This window comes from Mustela nivalis (genome assembly GCF_964662115.1).
Source record: "Mustela nivalis genome assembly, chromosome: 13".
Classification (NCBI taxonomy): domain Eukaryota; kingdom Metazoa; phylum Chordata; class Mammalia; order Carnivora; family Mustelidae; genus Mustela; species Mustela nivalis.
The window spans coordinates 86,826,602-86,845,172 of NC_139032.1; the positions used below are offsets into that span (position 1 = coordinate 86,826,602).

The following is an 18,571-nucleotide window of genomic DNA, read 5'->3' on the forward strand; positions in this document are numbered from 1 at the left end:
GTAGTTCGCAGAACAGACATTTGTGGCATTACTTTCTTTTTTTAAAGATGAAGGTTTCTTTTATAAGCAGCATGATATTTAAAGTCCGACAGACCTTTTTTTGTAACTTCAGGCTTTATTTGAATTTAACCTTTTTTTTTCCCCCCTTTAATGTCCTCTTTCTAGCCCAGGATCCACTCAGGATCCCACATTGCATTCAGTTGTCATGTCTCCTTAGCTTGTAACTGTGATGGCATTTCAGTCTTCCCTTAATTTTCATGATCTTGAACAGTTTTGAAGAGGACTGGTCAAGTATTCTGTAGAATGCCTTCAATCTGGATTTGTCTCATGTTTTTCTTATTATTAGATTGGGGTTGTGGGTTTTGGGAAGAATGCAGAAAAGTGAAGTACCATCCTTACCATAAGAGAGGATGTGGTTTTCCACATGAAATTGCTGGTGACCTTAACCTTGCTCACTTGGGTAAGGTGGCATTTGCCAGGTTTCTCTTCTGTAAAGTCATTTTTTCCCTTTCCCCTACTCTGTGTCGTAAAAGTGGGTCACTGGCATATAGCCCATTCTCTGGGTGGGGGTATAGTGAAATTAAACTGTACTTCCTGAAGGAGTGGAATCTGTATATATTATTTGGACTTCCTGTGTAAGGAAGATTTTTCCCTTCTCCATATTTATTTCTATCATATGGGCTCACGTATATTTATTTTTTACTTTGCTTATACCTTGTTGTAGCTTTGCTCACTGGGAGTTCTTTTGGGTTGTCATCTACGTCCTCTCGACATTACCCCATCTTTTTGTTTTCTGAATATTTTCTTTCTGGCATTCTGAGATGCTCCAGGCTCAGTAGTTTCTCTGCTGCAGCTCTAGAATTAGCTATTTCTCTAAGGAGTCCTGGTAACTTTTATTAGATAATGCTGTTAGAAACCAAGATCTGGGGGCTGGGTGTGCTCACTGCTATGGGGGTTTTTAGCTTCTCGGCCTTCTCAATAGGTAGAGCTAGGTAATGTATGTATGTATACTAACAGACCTGGTTTTAAATTTCATCTTAACTTTTTACTAGCTGTGGGGTTTTTGGTAAGTTATTTATTGATTCTGAGTATTAGTAATTCCATTTGTAAAATGGGATTAGTAATATTTCCCTTTCATAGTTGTAAGGATCAAAAATAATGTAACCTAATACATCCATATATAATATTATTATAATGACAGTTTGTAACAGATAGATACCATATTTGTTATTTAGGCATAAGTAGTTCTGTGTCATAAAGTCTATAGAGATGAACTTGTTGTATATGTGTGTATTTTCATAGGCACCTACAGGGCAGAAAAAGGTCTGTGGTAAAAATATCTTTAAGTATGTTTATTTAAAATCCTTAGAGGGTCATTGAGAATGAGGAAATGATTCACTGTTCTTTTTATAGTCCAAATTCAGCTGAAAAAGTGAAAGCTAATAAAGATGTGGCTTCACCGCTGAAGGAACTGGGTTTAAGAATCAGCAAGTTTTTGGTGAGTAAAAATTAACATGGTCTCAGTTTACTACCTGCATTGTGGATGTGCATTGTTTCGTTGTTACTGGTTTTCAGTGAAAATTCAGTTTATTTCAGTTTTGGAGATTAAATTGAACATATTGGGTTTCAAAAATATCCATGTGGTAACTCTTCTTATTAAAAGCCACAAAATAAGTTGCCACATCTGTTTACTATATATAGCATGGAGTTTTCTTCTTCATGCGTGTAGTGTACTTTGTTTTATTTTATTATTTATTTATTTTAAAGTTTTTTTTGGTTTTTTTCCCCCTTTAATCCATTTGAGAGAGAGAAAGTGAGAGAGCGTGTGAGAGGGGAGAAGGTCAGAGGGAGAAACAGAACCCCTCCATGGAGCTGGGAGCCCAATGCGGGACTCGATCCTGGGATTCCTGGATCATGACCTGAGCCGAAGGCAGTCGCTCAACCAACAGAGCCACCCAGGCACCCTATAGTGTTCTTTAAATTGCCTAGATTATATTTAAATATATAGCTATTTCTTTTTAATTTTGGAAACCCAGATCATGCCTGTGACTGTATCAATGGCTTGGTAAATAAGCACAGTTGTAAATTTAATTGTCATGTAAATTACATGTCTATGACCGGCTCCTTTTTCTCCTGTTTGGGGCAAACTTGTGTTGTGTCTTTTAATCTTTTAAAAGCATTTTTATTTATTCAAGTCTGTGTTCATTCCAGAGGACAAATCTTTAGAATGCTTTACTTCCCATGTGTGTTTTCTGAGCTGAGGTGGCTGTGCCTCTCTTAACGACCCCTGTATTTCAGGGTCTTGACGAAGAACAGAGTGTGCAGTTAATCCAGTGTTACCTTCAAGAAGATTATAGAGGTACTCGGGACTCACTAAAGGTTTGTAGTTATGTCCGGCTCCTTTCTCCTTCCTTCTCCATTTTTCTTTGTGGGTTTTAGATGTTTAAGGGTTTTGGTACCAGTTCTTTGCAACACAGGTAGGTGATCAGATACAGTGATTCTCAGGAGACACTTTCTTTTTTTTTTTTTTTTTTCCTTAAAGATTGTATTTATATATTTGACAGAGAGAGACCGCAATAGAGGGAACATAAGCAGCGGGAGCGGAGAGGGAGAAACAGGCTTCTTGCTGAGCAGGAAGTCTGATGCGGGGTTCAATCCCAGGACCCTGGGATTATGACCTGTGCCAAAAGCAGATGCTTAACGACTGAGCCACCCAGGCTCCCCAGGAGAGATTTTCTAAAGGCTTAAAAAATATGTACTTAGACTGAAGTCTGTCCTCAGACTTCACAGGCTGAAGAGGTCAAAGATTGACGTGTTAATGATAGAATCTCAGGACATCAGAGCTGAAAACAACTTGGGACTGTATGGAGCTTGTCTGGCCTTAGAGGGAAGGGAATTTTGCATATAGGGAAATTGAGTCCAAAGGAGTGGGCTGAGATTTGAGCACAGATTTGAATACATTTAGGTAAAAAAATACTTCCAGAAATGAATAGGCACTTAAAATCTTAAAAGGTGAGGTGAAGATATTTACCTTTTTCTTTGTTAATTGAGCTTTGCTTATAAGATGACTGCGTGACTATTCTTTCCTTCAGACGGTACTGCAAGATGAGAGGCAGAGCCAGGCCTTAATCCTGAAGGTGAGTGGGAGTTACTGTTTTCATTCTTTGTTGTGAAATTGGGTGATGGGTTCCTGACTTGTTCTCCTGGGCATTGCTGGCTTTGGACTCTTACTGGGTAAGCATGGAAAGTGTCAGTGAAGTAGGTTAGTAACATACTTGTGAAACAAGAGGCTTTTTATCCACTGACCCCAGCTGAGACCTTTTCCAAAGGATACTGTCCAGCTACTGGGGATGAAAACTACTTCATGTGTCTTTTTTCTCTACGTCTAAATGCAGGAAGGTTAATGTATATTTCTTTATTCCTTTGTCTTCCCCTACCCTCCAAAGCAGCCTTCTCATTTAGGATCTCATATAGAATGGAGCTTGACTGTGACTTCAGAAGTAGTTTCCTATTTGGTATTTAGCGAGAACCAAGTACCTTAGTTATAAGCATGATATATATACAAGTGGTGTTTTTATATTTGCCTTCATGTATTTGGCCTTTCAGCCATAGCTGTGTTGTGTGTTATTTGAAAGCTTTGAGAAATCATGTAAGACAACTTGTTTATATTTTTAAATAATTCCTTTAACTTTGCATGGCTTTACTTGTATACTATTTCATGAAGGTCTTTTGCTTTCTTTGGCCTAACACAATCTTTCTGTGTCTAGGATTGCTAGTAGAAACCAGCCTTTTCCATTCTTATCTTGAAGTGATCTCTTTATCAATAAATTTAAAATTGAGTGTCTTTTGTGCAAAGGTTAGTAACTGATTTTGCGTCTTTGGGTTCTTCCCAGATTGCGGATTATTACTATGAAGAAAGAACCTGTATTCTTCGTTGTGTCTTACACCTTCTCACTTATTTTCAAGATGAAAGACATCCCTATAGGGTAAGCCCATTTAGTCCTCGTGGTTCTCTGTATCCTATAAAATTCAACACAGTTTAATAATTTTATATTACTCCTTTTCACTTTCATTTGAATATTTACCTTTTATCGTAGGTATAAGTTACTCTGTTTTGGGTTTTTTTTTTTTTTTTAAGGTTGAATATGCAGACTGTGTTGATAAGTTGGAGAAGGAACTAGTCACAAAATATAGAAAGCAGTTTGAAGAGCTTTATAAAACGGAAGCACCAACCTGGGAGACACATGGAAACCTCATGGTATGTGGTTACTGGGCCTCCTGTAACTCTGAGGAGAGTTGTAAGCCTTGTGCATATAGCTCTCAGTTACATTATTTATTGATTTATTAACTTGCAGTATTTATAGATGATCTTCAGAAAAGTTTAAGTGTGACTTTAAGTAATAGTACTTCATTCTGGACATTTTCACTTGACTTTGTCTATCGACTTAATTTACTTTCTGTTCTTACTTAAAATTTTCTTTAAGTGGTTAATAGAACTCTAAACTCAAGATTTCTTCTACTTGGGGCGCCTGGGTGGCTCAGTGGGTTAAAGCTTCTGCCTTCGGCTCGGGTCATGATCCCAGGGTCCTGGGATCGAGCCCCACATCGGGCTCTCTGCTCTGTGGGGAGCCTGCTTCCTCCTCTCTCTCTGCCTGCCTCTCTGCCTACTTGTGATCTCTGTCTGTCAAATAAATAAATAAAATCTTTAAAAAGAAAAAAAGATTTCTTCTACTTTATTATCATTATCCTTTTTTTTTTAAGAGTTTATTTATTCATTTGAGAGGGAGAGAGCATAAGCAGGGAGGAGAGGCAGATGGAAAGGGAGAAGCAGGCACCCTCTCCGAGCAGGGAGCCTGGCGTGGGGCTCAGTCCCATGACCTGAGCCAAAGGCAGATGCTTAACCAACTGAGCCACCCAGGCACCCCTATTATCACAGTCTACTAAATATGTGACATTAGCCTGATTATTTTACCCTAAATTATAAAGGAGCCTGTATTTATAGATTAAAATGTGCCCCCCCCCCCTTTTGAAAATAATATGTGTTTTTTAAAACAATTCAGCCGAGGGCGCCTAAGTAGCTCAGTAGGTTAAGCATCTGCTTTTGGCTTAGGTCATGATCTCAATATCCTGGGATCAAGCCCCAAGTTGGGCTCTCTGCTCAGTGGGGAACCCTGCTTCTCCCTTTCCCTCTGCTGTTACCCTTGCTTGTGCTCACTTGCTCTCTCTCAGATAAATAAAATCTTAAAAAGAAACAAAAAAACCCTGAATTGTCAGCTAAAACATGGACAGTAACTATTGAAAATATTTAGTAGAAGAAAAAAAAAAAAATATTTAGTAGAAGAAAAGGGCCCAGAAAATATTTAGTAGAAGAAAAGGGCCCATTTATAAATAGCAATAAAAGCATAAATTTCTCAGGAATAAGCTTGCAACTCTCCAAAATCTGAATGAAGAGAACTTTAAAATGAGAGAATAGACATACATTTATTTATTTATTTATTTGTTTGTTTATTTGTTTATTCATTCATAGAAAATGTACATGAGTTGGGGGCAGAGAGGAGCAGAGGGAGAGGGAGCAAGAAAATCTTAAGCAGGCTCCATGCTCAGCATGAAGCCCAACATGGGGCTCATCGCACCACCCCGAGATCTTGACCTGACCTGAAATCAAAAGTTGGATGCTTAACCAACTGAGCCACCCAGATGTCCCAATGCTGTATGGGTATAAAAAAAGTCATAACTGAATGGAAAGACACAGCATGTTCTTGAATATAAAGACAGCACCATAAAAGTGTCAGTACTTCTTACGTTAACCTATGGATTTAGTGCAATACCAAAAAGATACTAAGAAGTGTTTGTTTCACCTTTTATTTCGGAACTGGATAAGCTGATTCTCAAATTCCCATGAAAAATAAGAAACAATAGGGACGCCTGGGTGGCTCAGTTGGTTAAGCAGCTGCCTTCGGCTCAGGTCATGATCCCAGCGTCCTGGGATCGAGTCCCACATCGGGCTTCTTGCTCCGCGGGGAGCCTGCTTCTCCCTCTGACTCTGCCTTCCACTCTGTCTGCCTGTGCTCGCTCTCACTCGCTCTCTCTTTGACAAATAAATAAAATCTTTAAAAAAAAAAAAATAAACAATAGCCAGGAAATTTTTGAAAAAGGAAAATTAGTTTTATTAGATAATTAATACTACAATAATTTAAAGCATGGCATTGGCATTGGCATGTAAGTAAATAGACTTATAAATAGAGCATAATAGAAGGTCTAGTTATAGACCCCAGACTGAGTTAGTATATGATAAAGGTGGTATTTCAGTCAGTGGGAAGTACTGTATTTTTCAATGAATGGTGTTGAAATACTGGATAAATAACCATGGGGAGAGAAATTGAACTGTTACCTCTATCTCTTACCTTCTATTAGAAGAAAATCAGATAGAGCAATGATTAAAATTTTAAAAATTTAAGTGTAGGGGGACCTGGCTAGCTCCGTCAATAGAGCAAGCAACCCTTGATGTCAGGGTCTTGAGTTCAAGCTCCATGTTGGGTGTAGATTTTACTTAGAAAATTTTTTTTTCTAAAGATTTTATTTATTTGACAGAGATCACAAATAGGCAGAGAGGCGGGCAGAGAGAGAGGAGGAAGCAGGCTCCTTGCCAAGCAGAGAGCCCGATGCAGGGCTCGATCCCAGGACCTGGGATCATGACCTGAGCCGAAGGCAGAGGCTTAACCCAGTGAGCCACCCAGGTGCCCAAAACTCACTGATTTTAAACATACAGCTTTGACAGTTGTAAGTAGTTATATGCACAATCAGTACATAGAACATTTCTATATCCCCTAGAAAGTTTGTAGTCAATCTGTGATCTTTGGCCTCAGATGACCAATAATTTGCTTTCTGTCACTATAGGTTTTTTTTTTTTAAAATTAATTAATTAATTAATTTTTAAATATTTTGTTTATTTATTTGACAGAGGGCACAAGCAGGCAGAGAGGCAGGCAGAGAGAGAAAGGAGGAAGCAGGCTCTCTGCTGAGCAGAGAGCCCAATGCGGAGCTCGATCCCAGGACCCTGAGATCATGACCTGAGCTGAAGGCAGAGGCTTTAACCCACTGAGCCACCCAGGCGCCCTTGTTTTTTTTTTTTGAACTCTGACTTTTAAATTCTGGTAAAATAATATGTAATTAAATTTCATTATTTTAACCATTTATTTAATTTTATTATTTTTAAAGATTTTACCTATTTATTTGGGAGAGAGAGAGGGAATGGAATAGGGGTAGAGCAAGAGGAAGAAAGAGGGTCAAGCAGACTCTGCTGTGCATGAAGTCTGATGCAAGGCTTGATTCCATGACCCTGAATCATGACCTGAGCTTAAATCAAGAGCTGGATGATCATCCAGCAGACCCACCAGGTGCCCCTCTAGTAGGTTTTTTCTAACAGGATTTTCTAATACACATGATCACGTTGTCTGTAAATAAGGGCACTTTAACTTACTTTCAAATCTCTATGCCTTTTATTTCTTTTTCTTGCCTTATTAACGGATCAGGACCTCTGGTACAATGGTGAATAGAAGTGGTAGGAGAGCCAGCATTCTTGCCTTGTTTGTAATCTTAGATAAAAAGCATTCACATCTTTACCCCTGAATGTGTTATTAGTTGTAAATTATTTTTGTAGTGTTCTTTATCAAAATGAGGAAATTACCTCCTAAGTTTGCTGAGGGATTTAGCTTTTATTAGGAATCCTGTCCCATTTTGTTTTGGATTTTTTGAAATAACACTATGACTTTCCTCTTTTTACTTTGTTGTGAATTACATTGAGTCTTTGGATGTCAGATGGATCTTGAAATCCTGGCATAAACTCCACTTAGTTATATATTTTGCTTTTTATATATTGTGAGATTTGAGTTGCTAAGATTTTGTTAAGGAATTTTATAAATTGCCTATGTTCATAAAGGATATTAGTCTATAGGTTTTTTTTTTAAGATTTTATTTATTTATTTGACACAGATCACAAGTAGGCAGAGAGACAGGCAGAGAGAGAGGGGGGAAGCAGGCTCCCTGCTGAGCAGAGAGCCCGATGCAGGGCTCGATCTCAGGACCCTGAGAACATGACCCGAGCAGAAGGCAGAGGCTTAACCCACTGAACCACCCAGGCGCCCTAGTCTGTAGTTTTCTTGTGATATCTTTGTCTGGTTTTGGTATTAGTGTAATGTTAGCCTCATAAATCAAGTTGGGAAATTTTCCTTCTTCCTCCGTTTTCTGAAAGAATTTGTGTAGTGCTGTTTCTCTGCCTCTCACGAATAAACAAATTTTAAAAGATCTTGCAAAAAAAACATGTATTCGGGGCGCCTGGGTGGCTCAGTGGGTTAAGCCGCTGCCTTCGGCTCAGGTCATGATCTCAGGGTCCTGGGATCGAGTCCCACATCGGGCTCTCTGCTCAGCAGGGAGCCTGCTTTTCTCTCTCTCTCTCTGCCTGCCTCTCCGACTACTTGTGATTTCTCTCTGTCAAATAAATAAATAAAATCTTTAAAAAAAAAAAAAAACATGTATTCGAAAGTAGTTTGTTGTGCTGGTGAGACATACCAGGCGGATTGAGACTGTTTAGATCTGTGGTTTTGCCAATTTTTTTGTATATTTGTTCTATCAGGTATACATTGTATTTATTTAAGGTTTTAGTGTGCGGTTGACACATTTCGGGTGTACAGCACAGTGATTTACCATCTGTCACCAGGCGGGGTTAGTGTAGTGCCATTGACTGTGTTTTCTATTCTGTGGCTTTTATTCTCATGACTTACTCATTCCACAGCTGGAAGTCTCCCACTCCCCTTCACCCATTTGGCCTGTCCGCCTCCTTTCCTTCTGGCAACCATCAGTTTGTTCTCTGTATTTATAGGCCTGGTTCTGGTTTTTGCTTGTTTCTTCATTCGTGTTGTTTTTTAGATTCCAGATATGAGTAACATCATATGGTATTTGTCTTTTTCAGTCTAACTTATTTCATTGAGCATAAGATCTAGGTCCGTCCATGTTGTCGTAGATGGCACGATCTCATCCTTTCCGCAGCGGCGTAGTATCCCATTGCTGCCTGCCCGTGCGTCTTTGTGTGTGCCTTATTCATCTGTCAGTGGACACTAAGATTGCTTCCATAGCTTGGCTATTGTAAATAATGCTTTAGTAAACATAGGGTGCATGTATCTTTTTTTTTCTTTTTTAAGATTTTATTTCTTTGAAAGAGTGAATGGGAGAGAGAACACAAGCAGCAGGAGGGACAGAGGCAGAGGGAGAGGGAGAAGCAGACTCCCTGCTAAGCAGGGAGCCTAACGTGGAGCCTGAGCCGACGGCAGACGCTTAACCGACTGAGCCCCCCAGGCCCCCTGCACATATCTTTTTGAATTAGTGTTTTCATTTCCTTTGGGTAAATACCCAGTAGTTAAATTATTGGATCATATGGCATTTCTGTTTTTTAATTTTTGCTTTTTAGAGAGAGAAAGAGATCATGAGCAGGGGGCGGAGGGGCAGAGGGCAGAGGGAGAGCAGGCTCCATGCTCATCGCAGGGCCTGATGCAGGGCTCCATCTCAAAATCCTGTAATCGTGGCCTGAACTGAAACCAAGAGTCGGGTGCCTAACTGCCTGAGCCACTTGGGCGCCCCTCTGTTCTTTAATTGTTTGAGGAGCCTCCGTACCGTTTCCCACAGTGGCTGCACCAATTTAGATTCCGGCCAGCAGTGCACGAGGGGTCATTTTTCTCCACATCTTCACCAACACTTGTTTGTACATCCAAGGAAGCTGATTAAATTATGGAGAATATATAAATAAAAATAGGGCATTTCATTAAAAGTAATGAGGGGACTGGTAATGAAAAATAAGGGGCGCCTGGGTGGCTCAGTCAGTGAAGTGTCTGCTTTCAGCTTAAGTCGTGATCCCGGGGTTCTGGGATCGAGCCCCACATCTGGCTCCCAGCTCTGCGGGGAGTCTACTTCTCCCTCTCCCTCTGCCCCTGCTTGTATTTCTTCTTTCACTCCCTCTCTCTGTCAAATAAATAAATAAAATCCTTTTAAAAAAGAAGAAAATAAGGAAATTATTAATGTACTGTTAGAAGAAATGATTTGTAAGATACACTGTTAGTTGAGAGAAGTATGGAATAGTTTGTATAGTATATTTGATGTAGAGATGGCTGGATGGGTAGGTCAGTAGGTAGACAGAGCTTAGGATGAGTGAAGGAATGAATGAGTGTATATGGCAAAAGACTGGAAGGGGAAACAAGAACCTCTACAGCAGTTGCCTCTGGGGACAGGTTAGTATGACTGGGCAGTGGGAATTGTACAGAGGGAAGCTTATTTTTGGTATCTCTCCCAAACCCTTTTGCTTTAAGCATTTAACAGATTCCTTAATATATGGCAAAGAGGGAGACTTTTTTTACTCTCTCCTTATACATATATTATCTAATAAAAAATAACTTAAAAATTTTAGATAGGCTTTTAAATCTGACTTTATTTCTCCCATTTTTTTCTCCATTGGTTGTGCAGACTGAGCGCCAGGTGTCTCGCTGGTTTGTTCAGTGCCTTCGGGAACAGTCCATGCTGCTAGAAATTATTTTCCTTTATTATGCCTACTTTGAGATGGCACCTAGTGACCTGTTGGCATTAACCAAGTTGTTTAAAGAACAAGGATTTGGTAGTAGGCAGACCAACAGGCACCTGGTGGATGAGACCATGGATCCTTTCGTAGATCGGATTGGGTAAGTCTGAATGAATTGAGGCTACAAAACTTGTACAAGGTTTAGAACGTTGGTATTAATAGATCCTGTTAATGGGTGAAAGGATGGTCTAGATGTACTTTTCACTTGCTGGTAGGGAAACAGATTGATGCACTACCATGTTCCAGGTCTTACAGGGAGTAAAGACTGGGATTAGAGGGCCATGTTTTCTCAAAATAAGTATTGCATTCTGGTATTTGACTGTCTTCATCTAAGAGGTTCATCCATTCAACAAAAAATTTGGTGAGCATCTATGGTAAGCCTTTGCAAATGCTAAGACGGTGATACGGTGAGTGTGTCCCCTGCCCTTTTTGAGGTCATCATCTGTGGACTTTGAATTTTATGGCAGTGGGTAGATCCATTTTTTTTTTTTCCCCCATATATACAAAAATACATTGTTTGTGTGTTTTTGTTTTTTGATGTAAATGGTGTACTTTTTTACAACTTAACTTTTCACGTAACTAGATGTCCTGGAACTCTTTTTACCTCAGGATGTTCTTTAGCTGCTGCATTAGTACATGGGTTGGATGTTTATTTAACAATTTCACTAATGGTAGGCAGTTAGCTTGTTTGGATATTTCAAACAATGCTGTAAGAACATTCTCTACAAGCCTTTCTGTACATCTGGGTGAGTATGACTGTGAAGGAACTGGAAGTGGCTTTTTTGGGGTGAATGGTGTATGTGTTTGTGTTCTAAAATATTGCCAAGTTGTCCTCACAGAGGCTGTACCAACGTACACTTCACTGATTGTAGGAGGACAGAACCAGTTTCCCTACAGTCTTGCAAACCCGTGTTCTTATCTATCATCCCCTCATTTTTTTCCCTTTTGCTGCCCTGATTTGCCTTTCCCTGGTTATCTGTGATGGTGAGCATTTTCGTACCTGCTCTTGGTATATCCTCTGGAGTGAACTGCCTATTTGCATCTGTGTCTGAGGAGAAGATTCAGCTGCATTTAACAAAAAGGATGATGTTACAGTGGTTCAAATAGATCCACGTTGTGAGGGCTATTTCCTCTGTGAACAAAGATACCCACTAGAGTGGTGAGATGGTTTATCTGGGTCATGTCTCATTGGTGGCCATGGAAGCTTTCCACACCGGATCTATGCTCTGGCCTGCGCGAGCCCCTGTCAAGTACAGTCAGGCAGTTTAAATGTGGCTGGATGACTTGAGGTGTGTTGGAAGTATAAAATACATACAGGGTTTAGAAGACTTAGTATGAAAAAAATGCAGAAAAAACCATTAGTAATTTTTTGATATTGAAGTGTCTTCCATTTCATCTTGTTCTCCACAAGGTTCAGAGTTGCACATGTGACACCATGATACCATTTTTCTTCCCAGCTACTTCAGTGCCCTTATCCTGGTGGAAGGCATGGATATTGAATCCTTGCATAAGTGTGCTTTAGATGACAGAAGGGAACTGCACCAGTTTGCCCAGGATGGGCTTATTTGTCAGGTAAACTTGGAATGGCTTCCTTTCTCTTTTTAAACAATTTATAGTTAGGAGTATGTGTTTCACCACTCAGCTAGACTGCCACGTAAAATTTTTCTTGTGGTGGAATTTAAGATTCTACAGTGTTAAGTTAATTGGAAGAAATCTCAGATTTCAGTTTTCTGCACATTGGTCGTAGTCGAGTCTGTGAGAATGAATAGAGTCACTCAGAGAGTTGGCACCAGGACAGAAGAGGCCCAAGGACGGACCGCTGGGGATTGTCTTTGTTTACGGACCTTGTGCAAGAAGAGCAAAGGGGAAACATATTCAGATGGCATGGTGGTTAGAGAGACAGTGGGGAAAGAGCAGAGAAAGTTCAAGAAGGATTGGGAAATTTTCTAAAGGAAATTCCATTTGAACATGTATTTATTAAGATTACTTAAAATTAGAAGAAAAAAATTGTGGGGAAAGGGAAGAGTAATGGAGGAGTTTATTAGTGAGGTGTGATGGGGGTTGGGGAAGAGTAGACTTATCAGAGTGGGACAAGGGGCTACTGTGGGCAAATGGAGGACATTTGCTCTCACCCTTTCTTTTCAGTGACACAGGTTTTGTTTTTTAGTTTGGTGGTTTTTTGTTTTTTGTTTTTAATCAGGATATGGACCGTTTGATGTTGACTTTTGGGGACATTCCACATCACGCCCCAGTGCTCTTGGCCTGGGCTCTCCTCCGCCACACCCTGCATCCAGAAGAGACAAGCAGTGTTGTCCGGAAGATAGGTGGCACAGCCATCCAGCTGAACGTATTTCAGTACCTGACCCGACTGCTCCGCTCACTGGCCGGCGGGGGCAATGACGTGAGGCTCGGGCTGTTGGTGTTGGAGCGTGAGAGAGCCGGAGAGCGGGGCAGAAGCCCGTGAATGAATCCTGAGAGTAGTCATGAGAATTGTAATAGTGACGTGCATGATGATGACAGTTGTTTCTGACTTTGTAGCTCATGTAGTATGAGTAGACACTGTTATCAGCGCTTTCTGCGCATTCTTGTGCTTCGTCCTTACAGCACTTTGCGCTAGGAATTGTTATCCTATTTTACATATTAGGAGATTGAGACTTAGGGAGATGTAATTTGCCCTCGAATTACTGGCGGAATAATACTGCCAGGCAGTGGGAGGTGCAGTCTGAACCCTTGGCCTGTACTGTGCCACCACAGTAATCTGGAGGACAGCTTTGACCACCCTGACTGGAAAAATCTTTTTTGGGAGCTTACTTATTCAGCCATAGAGGGATAAATTAGCCATTCTCTTGAGTCTCGTGTTGGGGTTTAATTTCAGAGGCACTGTTGACTGAGTTTGTTTTGACATGCGAGCAGGAAACCTCCGCCAGCAGGCCCTGCTGGCTGCCACTGGGTCATTTATCATGGTGACCATGCAGACAGCTGCGTCGTTTGTGTCAGCACATAGAGACTCTTGATCCTTTCTCTGGACTGGTTCTGCTTTTCTTCCCCATGAAAACTAGTCATTTTGAAAATGGTGCCCTTTTGATTTTATTCTTGGGGATATGGTGATATTTTTGGTTCCTGCTTTCTCAAGGGAGAAATCCCTTATCTTCCTGATCTTGGGACTAAATTAGAAAAATTACAAAGCCTTGGATTCCCTTCCCATTTGTCTACAGAGACTGTATTAATGTGTAGGATTATGCTAAATCTGGGGACAGAGTTTTGTTTTTCAAATTAGTTACTGACTCCTTTGCCCATACAGTGTACCACCAGCACCGCAGGCATGTGTGTCTACGGACTCCTTTCTTTCGTTCTGACCTCGCTGGAGCTGCACACACTGGGCAATCAGCAGGTCAGTATCTGGCTTTGGTGAGACTGTCTACACTGCCTGGCTTTGCAGTCATATCCCTAAGATATCCCTTTGGACCCGTTATCACACACACCCACATACCCCAGGTATTAATTTGTTTATTGCTGTTTCTTTTCATTTATTGTATTATACAAAATACATATTAATGACAAAAAAATCAGAAAGTGCTGATAAAAAGAAAAAAGTGTAATTGCACCACACAGGCCAAGCTCTTAATATTTTTGTGTTCCCTTCCATATATATATATTAAAAATACAATGATTCTTCTCTAAAACAGAATCACAATGTATATACTGTTTTTGTTTTTTTTTTTTTTTAAGATTTTATTTATTTATTTGACAGAAATTACAAGTAGGCAGAGAGGCAGGCAGAGAGAGAGGAAGGGAAGCAGGCCCCCTGCCGAGTAGAAAGCCCAGATGTGGGACTCGATCCCAGGACCCTGAGGTCATGACCTGAGCCGAAGGCAGCAGTTTAACCCACTGAGCCACCCAGGTGCCCCTATATACTGTTTTTTAATCTCATTTTGGATAGAGCACTGTCCCAAACATCAGTGGGTGTAATAAATATCCTTCTGTAATATTTTAAAAATGTGAAACATTTCAAACTTATATCAAAGAAGACAAAATTATGTAACAAGCTCTTAAATGGTCCTATCACCAGCTTCCAGATTATCAACTGAGAGCAAATGTTGGTGCTCTTTCTGTCCTATGACTATTGTGACTATTTTGAAGCAAACCCCTGACATCATTTAGTGTCATCTATGAATATTCGATGAACCAGAAGAGGAGCTAATAAAACTTTACAACCATTAGCACATCTAAACAAATACTATCTTCAAATAACAAGTCAGGATTTAAATTTCTAATTATCTAATAAGTGTTGTAAGTTTGTTATAAGCTTGTTTTAATAATGATAGGGTCCGTACATTATTGGTCGATAACTCTGTCGAGTTTTGATCTGCACCCACGCTTTGCACTGCGGTGGACATAAGCTGTATCATTGTCTAGATGATGGTTGTCTAGATCCATTAGTTCCTTGGGAGTCACAGAATGACACTATTCTGTTTCCTTTTTTGTTTGTTGGTTCGAACGTTGCTATAGAAGTTTGTTTCATGGTATATACAAATATTAGATTATGTTGTACACCTACCATCAATGTAACGTATGTCAGTTATACTTAAAAAAAATCTTTTTGCTCTCATTAGCTATTAGGTATCTGATACTCTGGTATAGAATACTATACATGCTTGTTTTCCTATATTTACTAGTTTTCCCTACCGTCCTGCAGAGGTGGTTAACACTCCAGTAAGGTCTTTAAATTTTTACATGTCATTGTGAACTCCTGGGTATAAATAAACATGTTAGCTATGGGTTTTTTTTTTTTTTTTTAAGATTTTATTTATTTGACACACATAAATCACAAGTAGGCAGAGAGGCAGGCAGAGATAGAAAGGGAAGCAGGCTCCCCACCGAGCAGAGAGCCCAATGCTGGGCTCGATCCCAGGACCCCAGGATCATGACCTGAGCCGAAAGCAGAGGCTTTCACCCACTGAGCCACCCAGGTGCCCCATTAGCTGTGTTTTAATCCACTGCAGTTACTATTCTTATGTTCAGACTCCCCCACCTTTGGCCAGTAAGAACTTTTTTTTTTTTAAAGATTTTATTTATTTATTTGACAGATAGAGATCACAAGTAGGTAGAGAGGCAAGCAGAGAGAGAGAGAGGAGGAAGCAGGCTCCCTGCCGAGCAGAGAGCCCGATGCGGGACTCGATCCCAGGACCCTGAGATCATGACCTGAGCCGAAGGCAGCAGCTTAACCCACTGAGCCACCCAGGCGCCCCCAGTAAGAACTTTTTGATGAGCTTCTGGATGTGTCTGAAACAAAGCTTCTGTGCTTTGATAGCTCCGTTGTTTCTGGTATGACCCACCGTCATGGGGTTATCTTACAGGATTCTGGCCCCAGACCTGGGATATGCTGTTTCTCCAAGGAACCCTGGTTCTTTGCAGCAGAAAGTGCTGTTTGAGGAGTTCTTTATAACTGAGTCGTTATATTCATTTTTAATGACTTGTTTTGGAAATTGGAGAAATTGGTGAAGTTGATAAAAATTAAAATTTCTTACCATTATTAAAGAAATTGGTGTTAACCAGAAAACTCAATTCCCAAAGCTCTAGGGGCACAGAGTAAGCTTTGCATCCTTTGCCAAAATTCTAGTGGTCATATTTGGACCTCATCATATATCTGGAGGGACGGTATTAAAATATCTGGGCTGCTAGAGTCCTTGTAGTTGGGTTGTTTAAAAAAAAATCATTCCCAGCGTATGCCAAGCACCGTACTAGGTGCTGAGGATTAAAAAACTTAAAAAGGCATTATTCTTGTCCTCTAGGAGAGCAGTTTAGCCGAGCCTGATAATACCTCACATTTACATGGCATCTTAAAATTTATAGTCCACCTCTCCATTTGTTACCTCATTTAGTCCTTACAACAGTACTATGAAGCGATAACATTATCACCATTTTATAGGTAAAGATTTTGAAGTTCAGAGAGGTTAATTTGCCAAACTGCATATAACAGATACAACATACACCCTAGACAGAGTATAATTTTACTTTTTTTTTTTTTAAGATTTTATTTATTTATTTGACAGAGATCACAAGTAGGCAGAGAGGCAGGCAGAGAGAGAGGAGGAAGCAGGCTCCCTGCTGAGCAGAGAGCCCGATGTGGGGCTTGATCCCAGGACCCTGAGATCATGACCTGAGCTGAAGGCAGAGGCTTAACCCACTGAGCCACCAAGCGCCCCTATAATCTTACTTTTAAAACCTACGGTTCTTTCTGACATAGTATGTGAAAGTATTGTTGATATTTTTATTTGAATAGAATGCAGTAAAAAAAAAAAAAAATAGTGGTTCAAAGAGGGAAAATAAGCTATTTTCTTCCCCCTCCCCCAACAGGATGTAATTGATACAGCATGTGAAGTCCTGGCAGACCCTTCTCTTCCAGAACTATTCTGGGGAACAGTAAGTGTGTCAGAGGGAATTATGCTAAGATACTCTTGTAGTGAAAGAATTTATCAAGCACTTACTTTGTGATAGGTCTGATATTAAGCATTTATGTCTTTTCACATTAATCTTTAGAAAAATGTATGAAGTAAATACAATTATTGTCATCACCATTTCGCATATGAGGAAAGGTGATGCTCAGAGATGTGGAGTGACTTGCCCAAGGTCACACAGCTAGACAAACAGGATCAGGAAGCAGTTTCAGCTGACTGAATCCGTAGCCTGTATTATTAACTAGCATATTCGCTAGCCGACCCACCGAGTCTTTGTTCACATTGACAGGCTGAAGCATCATTGTTACTGTGACTCTTGAACATGGTATTGGGAGATTGTGACTCTGAGTAGTCAGAGTATTGTAACTGGTTAGATAGGAATTTGGCTTTAGAGAGAACAGTTTCTCACCAGTCCTCAGGGTTAGCATTGACAGCAGCCTGAATCCCCAGGGTCCAGCTGATGAGTAAATCTATTCTCCTTTGTACTGTGGCCTGTATGTCTTATCTTCTTCCTGAGTTGCTATCCGGCCTCAAGCTGTTCCTGGGAGAAGGTGGCGTGAAACAATGTATAGATTGAAGATCTGTTGCTTTTGTGTGGTAGCCAAATGCTGGTATGTGTTTGGTGCTTTTCACTTTATTGGAAACACGTCATGCGGAGGTGAATGCTATTGTCTTCCTATAGGGAGGATGGCCAGAAGAGGTCACCCGAGGCAGTGATGTTCTCTTTTCAGGTCCTGATAGCCATTTTCAGTGGAAATATGGAAGTCTTAAATTATTAGAAAGGAGTGATGTCTGCCTAAAGGAAATGATTGGTTTTAGGCTTTCTTATGATTGCTGGGCAGTTCAGAGATCTATAATTCGTGGATTATGTGGTCAGTGACTTCTCTCCTTCTACGATAGGAGCCAACCTCCGGGCTTGGGATCATTCTGGACAGTGTCTGTGGGATGTTCCCCCATCTCCTCTCCCCACTTCTGCAATTGCTACGAGCCCTCGTATCAGGGAAGTCCACTGCCAAAAAGGTAGGCGGTTCGGTTAGATGCCTGAATTCAGAGTGTGGGAGGTATGTTTGTGGGTGCCACTGCCACAGCAAGAATTAGTCTGAAGTTGAATGAACACTGCCAGAGGTAGTGTCTCAAGTCTATTAAATTTAAAGTACCTATTGTAGATGCTGTGGGAGAGGACAAAATATAAAGTTCCTTACTATCTCATTGGCAGAGACTAACAGTAAACATAAAAAGGGAGTAACTAATAAAGCCACACAGTCAGCGTCATTTGAGTAGTGAAGACCCACCATTCAGGAGAGTCAGCTGTCTGTGAGTGAGGGCTCCTTGAGCTCAGCGTTAGAGGATGGTGAGGGCTGGCAAGGAGTGCGGAGGCGGGTTCAAGAATTAGGGAGTCCCCACGTGCATGGTCTGGCTAAAGGGCAGAGACGTGGACATGGGACCCCTTGCATGTCCCCCAGGTAAACGTGTAGGTGTGTTTTTTTCTGCA

The 18,571-nt window shown here is 40.6% G+C and overlaps 1 protein-coding gene across 2 annotated transcripts in view; it reads left to right on the forward strand.

Moving 5' to 3' along the window:
- The window catches only part of NUP188 (nucleoporin 188), a 49,584-nt gene that overhangs the window by 11,074 nt on the left and 19,939 nt on the right, over positions 1 to 18,571 (forward strand). For both annotated transcript variants that reach the window (XM_082695870.1, XM_082695871.1), the window contains exons 4-14: positions 1,414 to 1,498; positions 2,299 to 2,379; positions 3,093 to 3,137; positions 3,894 to 3,986; positions 4,139 to 4,258; positions 10,510 to 10,721; positions 12,079 to 12,193; positions 12,822 to 13,022; positions 13,923 to 14,012; positions 16,979 to 17,044; positions 17,980 to 18,099. In XM_082695870.1, coding sequence (XP_082551996.1) covers positions 1,414 to 1,498; positions 2,299 to 2,379; positions 3,093 to 3,137; positions 3,894 to 3,986; positions 4,139 to 4,258; positions 10,510 to 10,721; positions 12,079 to 12,193; positions 12,822 to 13,022; positions 13,923 to 14,012; positions 16,979 to 17,044; positions 17,980 to 18,099 — 1,228 coding nt within the window. The remainder of the gene's footprint in view (positions 1 to 1,413; positions 1,499 to 2,298; positions 2,380 to 3,092; positions 3,138 to 3,893; positions 3,987 to 4,138; positions 4,259 to 10,509; positions 10,722 to 12,078; positions 12,194 to 12,821; positions 13,023 to 13,922; positions 14,013 to 16,978; positions 17,045 to 17,979; positions 18,100 to 18,571) is intronic.